Source organism: Python bivittatus, unplaced genomic scaffold, assembly GCF_059951505.1.
Source record: "Python bivittatus isolate LINGU-HERP-01145 unplaced genomic scaffold, Pbiv_v1 ctg000070_np1212, whole genome shotgun sequence".
NCBI lineage: Eukaryota > Metazoa > Chordata > Lepidosauria > Squamata > Pythonidae > Python > Python bivittatus.
The window spans coordinates 56,855,273-56,867,741 of record NW_028277034.1 but is presented as its reverse complement, the minus strand read 5'-3'; the positions used below and the strand labels follow the sequence as shown (position 1 = coordinate 56,867,741).

The following is a 12,469-nucleotide window of genomic DNA, read 5'->3' as shown; positions in this document are numbered from 1 at the left end:
GACAGTACATGTTTGAGTTCAGGAGGCGTTGACAGTGCACCCAACATCTCTCTGAAACATCTTCTCAGTTTTGACACCAAAACCTTGCATGTGCCTAGAATTTATTCATACACCAACATGTGTCTGTTCACATGCCACTGGTTAATCCTGCAAGTCATACAGTGCATCAACCCAGATTTCTCTAAACAGGTTACAGGTCCCAAAGTAGCTAAAAAAGAGGTCGCCATGGATAGAAATCTCCCCAATGATCTGCGACTGTCAGATCTGTCACATCTTTATTGGACTAGAGCAGTGTTTCTCAACCTTGGCCACTTGAAGATGCGTGGACTTTAACTCCCAGAATTCCCCAGCCAGCAGGGTTAGGGTTAGGGCAGGGCTGGCTGGGGAATTCTGGGAGTTGAAGTTCACGCATCTTCAAGCGGCCAAGGTTGAGAAACACTGGACCAGAGGTTGACTTAATTGGAGGATGAGCCCAAAGTCCCAGGAATAGTTCTGCCTCCCTGATGTGGCTTGTGCTAAAGATCAATGCAGGGAGACCCCAGGGAGTTCCCAACCAGAAAGGTGATGGGGAAGGGCCCTGAAGGAGGCGAGGTGATGCCCAAGGGCCAGCATCTCCCTTGCTGTGGTCACCCAAGGCGCATTTCATTTCATTTCATATGTTGATCAACCCCAGAGACTCTGAGCAGCATCCATGTATCATACGATGCCAACGGGAATCACCATTCTGGCCCTGGCAGTGACCCCTTTACACTGAACCCCCAAAGGTCTTTGGGAAGAGCTTAAGTTTTTGCAAGGCTCCAGAAGGATGGCAGGTTGTTTCATGAGAGGGGAGCCCCCCCAAATCCCTGCTGTTGTGCCCCCCCTCTTGCAGCTGAACTTCCCAGGTCATCTTCAAGGGCAGCCCCACATAGATTGCAGTGCAGTAATCCAGTCGCATTGGATCTGGTTCCTGAGTCATCCAGTTTGCTGCATTCACTCCATACACTGAAGCCTAAACTAACCTCAAGGGCGGCATTTGCAGAAGACACCCAGTGCCCCTCCCCTCCCCAGAAACCATAGTTAAAGTTAACCAAGGTTTGGAGGTTGTCCAAACGCAACTACGTTTTGGTTCTCCCTTAAGTGCACCGGGTGAACCAAGCCACGATTAAAGTTCTCGAATTGCATTGTGTTGAATCTAGGTCACCGTATTTTTCATTTTAGAACTCAGTGCCCAGAGCTGGACTATATAGTAAGACTATGTTAGTTTGGACTGATGTAGTCCTACCCCTTTGGAAGGCTTCAGGTTGGGGTCTCCATCTGCTACAAGGCAGTCCCAGGAAGCTGAAGGCAGGCAGGAAGGCAAGCAGGAGGACATGGGGTTTGCTACTTTGGGGAAGGGCCCCCCATGGGCTGCAGCTCATTGTTTTGGAGGGCACCCTTGCATGTAGATGTCTGCAGGGAGGCCGCCATCACGGTTGGGTGAGGGTTGGCCAATCTCAGAAGCCAGTGGAGATGCTGCTGCTGTTCTGGGCAGAAACTCCCCCCCTCCTTATGACCAACTGGGCAGACTGAAGGGTGCCCATAAGGAAGGGAGGGAGGGAGACATCCATAACTTAAGCCCTGTGCAGAATGGCGCATTATGTGCTTGTGCAGGAGACCAGCAGGTTTGCGCATGAACCATCTGGGCACTTCCTAAAGTCGCATCTCCCCCTTGATTCCCTCCTGTTCCAGGCAATCATCTATGAAGGTCAGGATAAGAACCCCGAGATGTGCCGAGTGTTATTAACTCACGAGATCATGTGCAGGTAAGTCATGCTCGTGCGAGGCGGCAGGGAGCCGGCTCTTCACCGGTTGAATTCGTGATAACCTTGGCGGGATTTTACCAAGAGCGTTTTGGGGTGTGAAGTTGAGACCGTTTCCCGAAGCACCCAAAGAAACAACCAGGATGATCTGGAGGTTGGAGTTGCTTTCCTAGAAGCAGGGGGATATCCGCAAGGAGGGGGTCAAAAAAGTCATGATGGCAGTCACGGCCGTGTGATGGATGCCCTGCTTCTTTTTAACATGCACATAAAAAGGGAGCCAAAGAGAGAAAGACTGGGAAATGGGGGGGGGGGTTCAAAGCAGCCCCCAGATGTGTGAGATTTCATAAAAAATGCTTGGCTGCCCACCGTTGGAAATAGGGCTGGTTGGAGATTAATGAGATTAATGAGGAGCATTTTAACCAAAGTCCACAGTTTGTAGAAAGTCCATTCATCTTAGCCACAATTCTGTGGCTTTTTTTTCACACAGCATGCTTAACCTGGTCAAATCTCTCTAGTCCTGGCTTTGGAAACATCGAATCCCACTAACTGGGTCCAAAGTAGCCATTTTGTGGAGTGCCTCCACTTCCCCCAAGACTTTCTGGAACCCTGTCAGAAATCAAATGCACAGGTCAAGAATGGGGTATCTCGCTTCGTAATTGGAAAATGGAGTTGTAGAGGCTTATAATTAAATTTGATCCAGTAGTGTAACATGACTGCAAACAAGGCAAATGTAATGCTTTAGGCTACATCAGTAGAAATATAGTTTTCCAAACACAAGACGTAAGACTATTACTCTATATTCTGCATTGTTCAGATGCCACTTTCGAGAATTGTGTCCAGTTCTGGGCAACCCCAATTTTAAGGTTTAGACAAATCGGAGCACCTGCCCAGTACAGGAGGGAGAAGGGTCAGGGGACGAGCAACTACAGAGAGAGTTTTAGCCTTGGGAAAAGATGACTGATGGAGCGTGATAATTCTCTTCCCAGTGGCACAGAAGAAGAGTGGGACCTGGAGAAAGGTCTTTAAGGGGTAGGAAGCCGGTGCCGATGAATGTTAGAAAAAGCTTCCTACTAATGAAACGGTCGGGCAGTGGAGCCAGTGACCCACAGGGGTACTGGAGGCCCCTTCACCTGTGGGGTGCAAGCAGAGTCTGAGCCGCCGTCTCTCAGGGATGCCTTAACCTGGATCCTGCCCTGACCGCAGGGTTGAGCTGGATGGCCTCAAGGGCCCCTTCCAACCCTAAGCTCCAGCGTCGCTCTTCCATTACGGAGCAGGCAGAAACGGGCTTGGCTTGAGTGCTGCAGCCACCCAGCCCAGGAGGCCTTTTCAGGGGCTGCCAAGATGCAGATGCAGAATAGGCACAGGGCGCCCTGTTTCCTCAGCCATCCACCGCGGTCTTCGGCTGCCTTGCTGGAGGAGAAACGAGGCTGGTCTTCAGCACTGTCCTGGGCTTGGCTGGGCTTGGGCCGGAGGTGGTTTGGGGTTAAAATGAAGAGCGGGGGAGGGAGGGAAGAAAGAGAAAGGGAGAGGGAGGGAGGGAGGTGGAGAAGGAAGGAAGGAAGGAAGGAAGGAAGGAAGGAAGGAAGGAAGGAAGGAAGGAAGGAAGGAAGGAAGGAAGGAAGGAAGGAAGGAAGGAAGGAAGGAAGGAAGACAGACTCCAACAGAGCCTTTCAAAAGTCAACTCTTGAGAAGCTCGTGGGCCTTTTCCTCCTGACTGGATGGTCTCTGATTAGACCAGGGTTGCTCAACCTTGGCAACTTTAAGACGGGTGGACTTCAACTTCAACATGCTGGCTGGGGAATTCTGGGAGTTGAAGTCCACCCGTCTTAAAGTTGCCAAGGTTGAGCAACACTGGATTAGGCAAAAGCAGAGAAAGGGAGGAGGGTTATAAATAAAAGCCACTGCTGTCCGAGCCCCCCCTAAAACTCCACGCAGGAGGCCATTCCCTCCAGAATTCTCTCACCTGCAAGCAGTCCCAGTGTGTGGAAAGTCCTTTAACTGGGTTTCCAGTGTCAACGTGTTTCCTGTGAAAGAAACAGTGGGGTTGACTTTCCATTCAGATCTGTTCTGTTGACGTTGCTGCAGCTTCAACGTGGACCCTCCATTCTTATTGTTGATTCGGGAGACTGTTCTCCCTCGGTTCCTTCCTATGAATCAGGGCATAATTCAGCATTTCTCAGTTGTAGCAACGTTAAGGTGTCTGGACTTCAACTCCCAGAATTCCCCAGCCAGCATGCCGCAAAGTCCAGCCACCTTAAAGTTGCTAAGGTTGAGAAACACTAGTGTAATTGAAGAGGTCCTCTGGAACCGGTGGTCAAGACGAGAAGGGGAAGAAATAGACGCTTGAGCAGGGCTACAAACAGAGTTTTCCAGTTTTTCCAACAAGCCTTTTTTCTTCCTTCTTTGTGGGACAACTCTAAATTGCTCGGCAGGAAACCAGACTGCTCATTTCGGGCAGACCTAGGTAGAGAAACGTCTGCAGCCTCCTTCCTTTAAATTTTAGCCACCCAGGTCCCCGGATTTTAAATCCAAACCGGGCTTTTGTGCTTGAGCCCTGTATGGTGATTGCGGGAACTCAGTCTGCAGTATTTAGGACTGCCACAACCGTTTGCAGAATGTCAGGTTCAATTTCTGGATGCATTTTTGAAATTGACACACCGCCTCAGTCCTCGGTGATTTGGCGACGCCTTGAAAATCACTGCTCGGCAATCAAAGCAAGTGCAAAAAAAAAAGTCATTCGGCTGTGCGTTCTTTTTTCTGGGACCTTCCTTTGCATCGGAAGCCGCTTTGTCGCTGACGTGGCCTTTGGGGGTCAGGTTGATCACATCAAAATGTTGTCCTTGACGGCTGGGGGTCTTTGCAGCTTTTTAAAAAATCCCCGAGTATCACACGCTTTTCAACCCTAAACTGAACATGGTTCTAAAGATGCAGTTTGATACCTGCAAGGGGGCAGATAATGCCATGTTAGCGAGCTGTGAGGACTGCAAACAGCCGCCCACCGCAAGGGCTACAGAAATGTTAACATTGCAGGAAGAGTGCCATGTACGTTCTCTGGAGTCTACAGAAGTTGGTGCTCCTCATCCGAGGCGTTGTGGGAGAGGAGCCACGTTCGTTCGGGGGCAGCAAAAATCGGGAGGGGTTTCTGGCGGCACCTTTTCCAGCAAAGAAATTTTATTGAGAAGCCTAAGCTTTCAGGGTGACCTTTTCGGACAAAGCTTTTCTGATGAAGTGAGCTGCAACTAACAAAAGCTTGTGCCTTTGAATAAAGTTAGGGCTACCAGACTCCTCCTGATTTTTTTTGCTAAACAGTTGTAAAGAAGCCTTATTAACGAGGCTGTTCAGATGTGTATAAAGTGCACTGCATTTTTTTTTGCCCAGGGTGCCTTAATTGTGCGGGTGTGTGGAAGTGAGGGGCTGACGTTTGCAATAGAAAGTGAGTCGGTGGGAAACCTGGAATGTCGCTGCTTATCCAGCTGGTGCTTCCACAGAGACTGTCTTCCTCCTCCTGATCCTCACTTCTAGGGTCAGGGGGAAGAGGAAGAATCCTGCACGAAGTCCTGGGAGGACCCAGATCCAGGCACTCTGATGTGCTTTTCGGCTCAAAAACTAGGCACCCAGCGATGCCACCACATTGTAGAGTGAAGGCTTAGAGCAGCCCACACAGCGACAACCTGACCCAGGCTAGGGAGGTGTCACCTCTGTTGCGAAATTCGCCCCCAGGACCAGCCAGGAGTCAGCTACGAGGGCTGCCTCCCCGCCACAAGTGCTGGGACGTAGGTCAACCGTCAACCGGCGGAACGTTGCTCGGCTCAGCCAAATTCCCTGGTGTCCCATTAACGCCTGCTTTGTTTACGGCATTCGCGCTTGGTGTTTTGCAAATTAGCACGGCTGCCTCATTGCCAACTTTCATGGCTAATTGATCTTCAGGAACCTTGCTAATGATCCCAGGGGCTAAGGGAATAGGTGGGGTGGCTCGGGAGTAGCAACTCAGGAGGGCAAAATATTGTGGCTTAGACGGACGCCTTTGGTTCTGTTTATGGAGCTGCGAATGGAATTGCCATTCCCCAGATGGGAGTGGGGTGAATTTAGAGCTCTCAGTTGTTTATCAGATCAGCTATTAATTATATTTAATGTGAGTGATGGTACTTGCTATAATTATTGAGAAAACAATAATTGGATAGGGATCTTGAATATTATGGCGTACAAGAGAAAGGCAGCCTGATGCTGAGACACTTCACAAGATCAGGTCAGGTTCTTGCTATCGCTGCATTGGGGATGACGAATCCAGAAATCCATGTTGAACTGGGTGCGTCATTTACAGTATTTCCATCTCTGGATTCATCTGGTTTCTTGCAAAAGAGTGTGTCTTGACCCCAGAAGGGAACCCAAGTACTATTTCCATTTGTCCAAACTTGGCAGCTGATGCTTTGGAGTGTAAGTCCCTCTCTGCATCTCTTTAAAGCAGCCGCCTCTTTTCCCTGGATGGAACAGCTGCCCTCTATGAAATGAGGTGGTTGCTTTAAAGAGTTGCAGATGGGCTGCATTCCACCCCCCACATGCAGCAAAGCACCCTTGGGGAACAGACTCCAAACCATTGCAGCATCTTTGTCACCAAAGTATTCAAGGGAAACTTCATGTTCTTCTTTTCAGCCCGTTTCTTGTGCTTCCACACTTGGTTGATATGCAGGGGATCTAGTGGGGGGATTTCTTTCTTGATTCCCCCCAAATGAATGAGAAATCCAATGGTTTGCAAGTTTGTTCTCTGTCCTTGAGATGAAAACTGAGTTTCAGAGCTTTTTGTGGCAAGAGGAAACCAAACTGCCACGTGATCAAGCTCCTTGGGAATCTCTTGGTCCTCTGACTTCTCTGCTGCCTCGGTGCAGGAGTGAATTGGGAAAACACGATGAATGTGGGTATGGGGCGTTTCAGCTTTCTGAAACGTGACTATGCACCTAGTAGTAGTATCTTAGTGTAACTTTTGACCTAAGGTGGTCAGCCTTTTTGTGGGTGGTGTACAACCCCAGCCCAGCCGCTCTGATTAATTTATGGTTCAGTGTATTGCATGAATGCAGCAGATTTGGTAACCAAGTTAATTTAAGCGTATTATGAGAACACAGCAAGCAAGCCCCTTTTTCTTCTCCTGCTGAGCTTTCGGACCGGCTCCTTTATGCAATGCCCCTTTCAATCTGAAGTGTGTAGGTCCTGCTGCACCCCTGGGTAGCAATCCAAATTCAAGCATCCATAACAGATGGGTGCTGGTTTCTGCTTGGCTCCCTGTAATGAAGGGAAGCCCACCAGCTCTCTGAGTCATGATTCCGGTGCTCCCCACTCTTACCCTCAAGGAATTTTTAACACTCATTTGGAAAAAGTCTTCTGAAACTTAAGTCCACGATGCCACGTCCTGCACTCTGGATGAGAGAGAAGCCTTTGGCTGCTGACCTCCTCGCTGCGTTGGAAGAGAGCTCCCTCAATCCCTCCTTGCCCTTCCCTACTTTGGACCCACTCCACCCTCCTTAAAAGGTGCTGACCAGAAACAGACATCCTCCCTGAGGGGGAAATCAAGCCCAGGCAGAACAGAATGCAAGAATCCCTTCTTCTTTAAAAAAAGAATTAGATGCTGTTGAAGTCCACGGATCTTAGAGGCTGACCTAATAAGGTGTCTAATGTCTTATTCACCGTGTCTTTCATTCAAAGAGTTGGGGGGGGGCTTTCTTTTAATGTCCAAGGAAAGTCGTTGCAGTCTTGGGTTCCTGCTTCCGCCTGACTGCCCCCTCTCTTTCTCTCACCCAACAGCCGCTGCTGTGACAAGAAAAGCTGTGGAAACCGCAACGAGACGCCCTCCGACCCTGTCATCATCGACAGGTAAGCGCCAACAGGACAGTTCTGAATGTTCACGTTGCAATTGTAACATGGTAGCCGGAACTTGTGGAACTGAATGCAGATTTGGTTAAACTGTTAAGTCTTAGAGAGTGAGGAGGGAATCAAGGTCCAGCCCTTACGTCTGAATCTGTGCATTGGAGAAACCTGGACACCAGCCTTGCATGCCAAGTTCTTAAGTCACTTCTCAACGTCTCCAGTCAAAGAGTCTTGGTGGATGGTGCCGAAGACCTCTTTTTCTTCAGGCTGTGGAAAGACCCACAACCTAGGTCTCTTTAGGGGATCTTGGGACATGGATACACAATTTCTGGAAGTTCTCAACTTCCTACCGGATGCTAAGATTTTATCTGGTGCTCCCTGTTTTCATATATATTTCTGTTGACCCCAAAGATTGGAAAGCTGGTATGGATGTGTTCTTTGAGAGGTTCAAGCTGGCTTTTTCACAAAGGATGTTACCTTCTGCAGCAGATTCTGACTTCTATGGTTCAAGAAGACGTTGGATGTATAGAAGCTGGCTTGCTACATATTCCTCCTAGGCAGAGAAGCAGACATACATATGCCTGTCCTACGCTCTGGCTGCCTTCACACACTATGCTTCATGTGGTTACTCAACCCATTTTACTGACTTCACATCATGTACTAACCCTGCAGAAAGATCTAACCATGGTTAAAATTAACCAAGTGTAGCATGTTGTGTGAATGCAGCTGCTAAGTATCTAGCTGACCTGAGTAAGTGTATTGTGTGAACACAGCATCATGGTCAACCTTCCCCAGTCTACCACCTTCCAAATCTTGAGACAATAAGCTGGGAATTTGGGGACTGCGGCACCAACATATTTAGGGGGTGTCTTGTTGGGGGAGGCCACAGTAGAACCTTGAATACCTCCCTTCTTGCTCCTCCGTACTTCAGCCCATGTTTCCATCTTGCACAATTTGCTTCTTCCATTCCAACAGCAAGCTTGTCCTCCTCATATAGGCCTACACCCTCCCAGCAGCGCAGAAGAGAAAACTCAGAGGACCCCAAGGTTTTAGCAGCACAACTAACCCTGGCAAATTAAGAACCGTACCCCCTAAAACTGCTCAGTAAGGCTTAAGCACATTCAGTGTGGCTGCACAACCTTCAAATTCCATTCAGGAGAGGCCCTTTCACCAGACACCGCTGCTTTAATAAGTCACAGACAAAAGATCGTGGTGGACCTGCAGGTTCCACGCACTGCATGGCCATATTGCTCAGTAGTTATTGACAGTTGGATAGTGGAAACTGAAAGGGGGAGGACGTAATGGGATAAAGTGTTGTGATAGGTGGCTGGCTGGAACCCTGAACAGAACACTCTACAAAGCCACGTTGTGTTGCTAGTCCTGTTTATACCACAGAATAGAGAAGTTAAGAGGTTTGAGCAGCATCAGACAATTCAAAGATGGGACACTTTCTCTCCTAGGCACCTGGTCCTTCCAAAGATCAGAAGGAAGCACATGCTTTACAAAGAGAAGTAGCGGATGTCTCATTTTGGGAAATGCTGATGCTTCCCATGGGGGAGAGATGGCTCTCTTCTAAGTCTTGGAGATGAGCAGAGAGAAAGCACAAGTTTCTTTTCCTGCCTTGCTTTTTCTCTCGCACAATCAAAGCTCCAAGCTTTGGTTTTGTTGGGTCAGACCAAACCCTGAAGTCCAACCAGAGGTATCTTCTACCAAGTTGACTCTTTCTCTGCCCTCCAAAATGGACCATCCAAGGTCCACACCTGATCCAGAATGAATGTGGATCATTTCTTTGCAATCCGCAAAACCTGTCCCCAGGAGGTGGTCTCACCACTGTTTCCTCAGGCGTGATCTTTAGTTCTGCACTTGGCCTTCTTTAAGGGCAAAAGTCTTCCCAAGAGAAGGTGCCTTTGAACCAATGTTCAAATAAGCACACTAGAAAAGTAAAATCAAGTCCTGTTCCAGGCAAGGACACAGGTAGAGTAGGAAATTTTGTTCACAGGAACCTTTGGGTAATCAACAGAAGTGGGGCACCCCAGAACAGCTCCTGCTTCTTGTTTTGACCAGCATAGCAGCCCCAACAGCAGTGCGAATTGAAGTTCTCTTTGCAGCCCCCGTTCATATTGGCTCGGCTGGCCAGGACATTTCCATTCTTAACAGCAGAGCTTCTGGCAATGCCAGCATGGTACAGGGCCAAAATCTCAGGTACAAGATGCAGCTAGCTAGATTTCATTTAAATACAAGGAAAAGCTTTTGCATGGTAAGATCTGTTCAATGGTAGAACCTATGGAGATTGGGTGTTTGCCATTCCTGGAGGTTTTAAGACGTGGCTGGACAGCCACCTCTCATAGTAGATGATTTAACTGGTTTCCCTGCATGTTGCAGAGGGCTGGACTAGGTGATCCTTGTGGCCCCGCTCAACTCCACGACTCTACATGTTGGGAGAAGGGGATAAGGAAAATGTCTCTGGTTTGCAAGGCTGATCTATCTCCGTGTGAGAGAATGTGGGAAGCTGGTGGAGGAAGATTTGGGGGGGGGGGGAGAAAATGCAGCCCAGCCCAGCCCCAGATGTGGGGGCTATGGAAAGAAAATGTTCTAAGAGACTCCACCTTCATTGGCTTGCTCTGGGTCTGTTGGGGGTTTGAGTTTTACACTTTTCCAGATCAGAGTTCTACCCCAGGGTTACCATTCAAGATGCCTTTCTGAAATCCGTGTGGTTTTTGCTTCTTGGATTTGCCAGCTCCGTGGGGCCTGGCACCTGGCGAGGGCCTAATCCAGACCCATCACAAGCTGACTTTCTGGGCTGTTACAAGATGCTTGCAAAGTCTGGCTTACATGGGGAAGGTCTTTTGGCCCTTCGACAAGTAACCTGCTCCCTTCCGTCAGAAATCAGGAGTCTTCTCCTATTGCCAGCATTCTGTGCCTGTGTGCTTGGATGTGTGTGTGTGTGTGTGCGCGCGTGCGTGTGTGTGTGCGCGTGCATGCAAGTCACTTTCTCCCTCTCGCAGACAATAGGCCGACGGGATGACAGTGGCCCTCCTGTTCAGTGTATCCCGGTGGCAGTTGGGGGGTCTTGATAAGGCACTGACATTTCCCCAGCCTTTGTCCACTCTGATAACATCGGGGCTGCAAGCGGGGGCCCCATGCCTGGGAAGGCCTGCCTGTCACTCAGGCCACCGCAGAGGCAGCCAGCCGCCGATGGAGAAGAATAAGGATTGACAAGCCAGTGGGGAGATTAGGAGAAGAAGAATCAAAGCTATTACAGGCTGTCTCAGCCAGCAGCCTTTGTGCCCGCTGATCTTTCAGCCCTTCCTTCCACCGGCTCTCGCGCTTGCTCTTCCTCGCACACAGGACAAAAAACCAGCCACCCTCGGATTAAATTCCAGCAAGCTTGCTTTGAGGGATCTGGACCCGGGCTGGAACAGACCCCGGGGCCGTCAGAATGAATGCCGGAGGGCAGGCCTAAATCCTGCAATCTCTTTTGCGAATTCCTTGGCACGGCCCGGATTCCCAGAAAGCCAGGGGGATCCGAGAGGAAGGCTTCAAAGGTGCAACGGGAGAAGGAAGAGGTGATAGGACTTTTGGCCTTCACTCTGCTACACTACACCCACCCACCCATGCACACACCTACCCCTCCAGATGCAGGACTGGAAAACCTCCAGGAAGAAGAAGAGTTTCCCCCCCCATTATGACCTGTTATGGGTTTGAGAAAGTGTAGATGAATGCTAAGAAAAGGTGCAAAGGTTGGTGGCGAAGATCTAACAGATCCGTCCACATCTGTGAGCCTTCCAAGTGGGTTGGCTATGGATGGGACCTGGAGCCAGCGAGCCCACGTTCCTCCATGCTGTGGCAGATCTGAGTCTCTTTTATCCAAGACTACAAAGTCCTGCACTGCTGACATGAAGTCCACCCATCCTGAAGTTGCCAAGGTTGAAAATGACTGGTCTACACCAGTGTCTTAACCAGAGTCCTTGGAGTTGGGTGGCTTTTACATTCAAATCAACAAATAAATGTGGGGCGGGGTGATTGAAACTAACCCCTGCCTGCCCCAGTGCAAACTGGTATTTGTGCAATACATTTCACCATAGACCTCGTTGCGAATGGTGGGCCAACCCCGCTGTTGAGAACGGTTGTGGGTCCAAGTGGGGCTGAACGTGCCCCCAAGGACTTTGCTTAGCCTCGGGACCTTGGTGTGGGCTGGAGGCTCAGTGGGCCTGTTTCAACCCCGGGTGCTCCGCCCCTGCGGGGGAGGAGACGTCTTCCTTGTGCCCCTTAGTGTGGCCCAAACCGAGAGAGGGATGGGACAGCGTGCATCGCCTTCCCTCCGTGAAGCAGGATGAACTTTCCAGGCTCCTGTCTTGGGGAAGAAGCCCAGGAGGTGAACCTCAAGGTTTGTAGCAGGAGGAGTTCGAGGAAGGAAGCGTCACCCCGACTTGTCTTTGAAAGCAGAACAAGGAGTAGCAGAGAGGAACTTGAAAAAACTCCTTTATTAGGGAGTTCATTAAGGCAGAGTCTCCTGGAATATTTGCAAGTCTTCCTCCTGTTTCCTTTTTTCTTTTTTCCCAGCCTGGCCTGAGTTCCCATTTATGAAATAAGCTGCTAACGAACTTCCCCCCCTCTCTTGCTGGCTAACGCATAAGGTTCCTCCTGTCCTCACCGCCTCCCCACAATCTCTCCCCCCATTGAGCATCAGCTGTCTGCCCCCAACGCCTGCTCCTCAAAGGGGTTGCAGGGCCAAGCCAGAGAGGTAGTACCTCCATCGGCTCTTTACAAGGACCCAGGGAGGGTGTGGACATGACCGTGGCATATAAGCCATGTGGAACTCATTTGGCCAC

General features: G+C 49.8%; 1 protein-coding gene across 4 annotated transcripts in view; it reads left to right on the top strand.

Moving 5' to 3' along the window:
* LOC103053804 (transcription factor COE1-like) overlaps positions 1–12,469 on the top strand; it is an 82,930-nt gene that overhangs the window by 36,325 nt on the left and 34,136 nt on the right. For all 4 annotated transcript variants that reach the window (XM_088133235.1, XM_088133234.1, XM_088133237.1 and 1 more), the window contains 2 exons: positions 1,711–1,784; positions 7,575–7,643. In XM_088133235.1, coding sequence (XP_087989361.1) covers positions 1,711–1,784; positions 7,575–7,643 — 143 coding nt within the window. The remainder of the gene's footprint in view (positions 1–1,710; positions 1,785–7,574; positions 7,644–12,469) is intronic.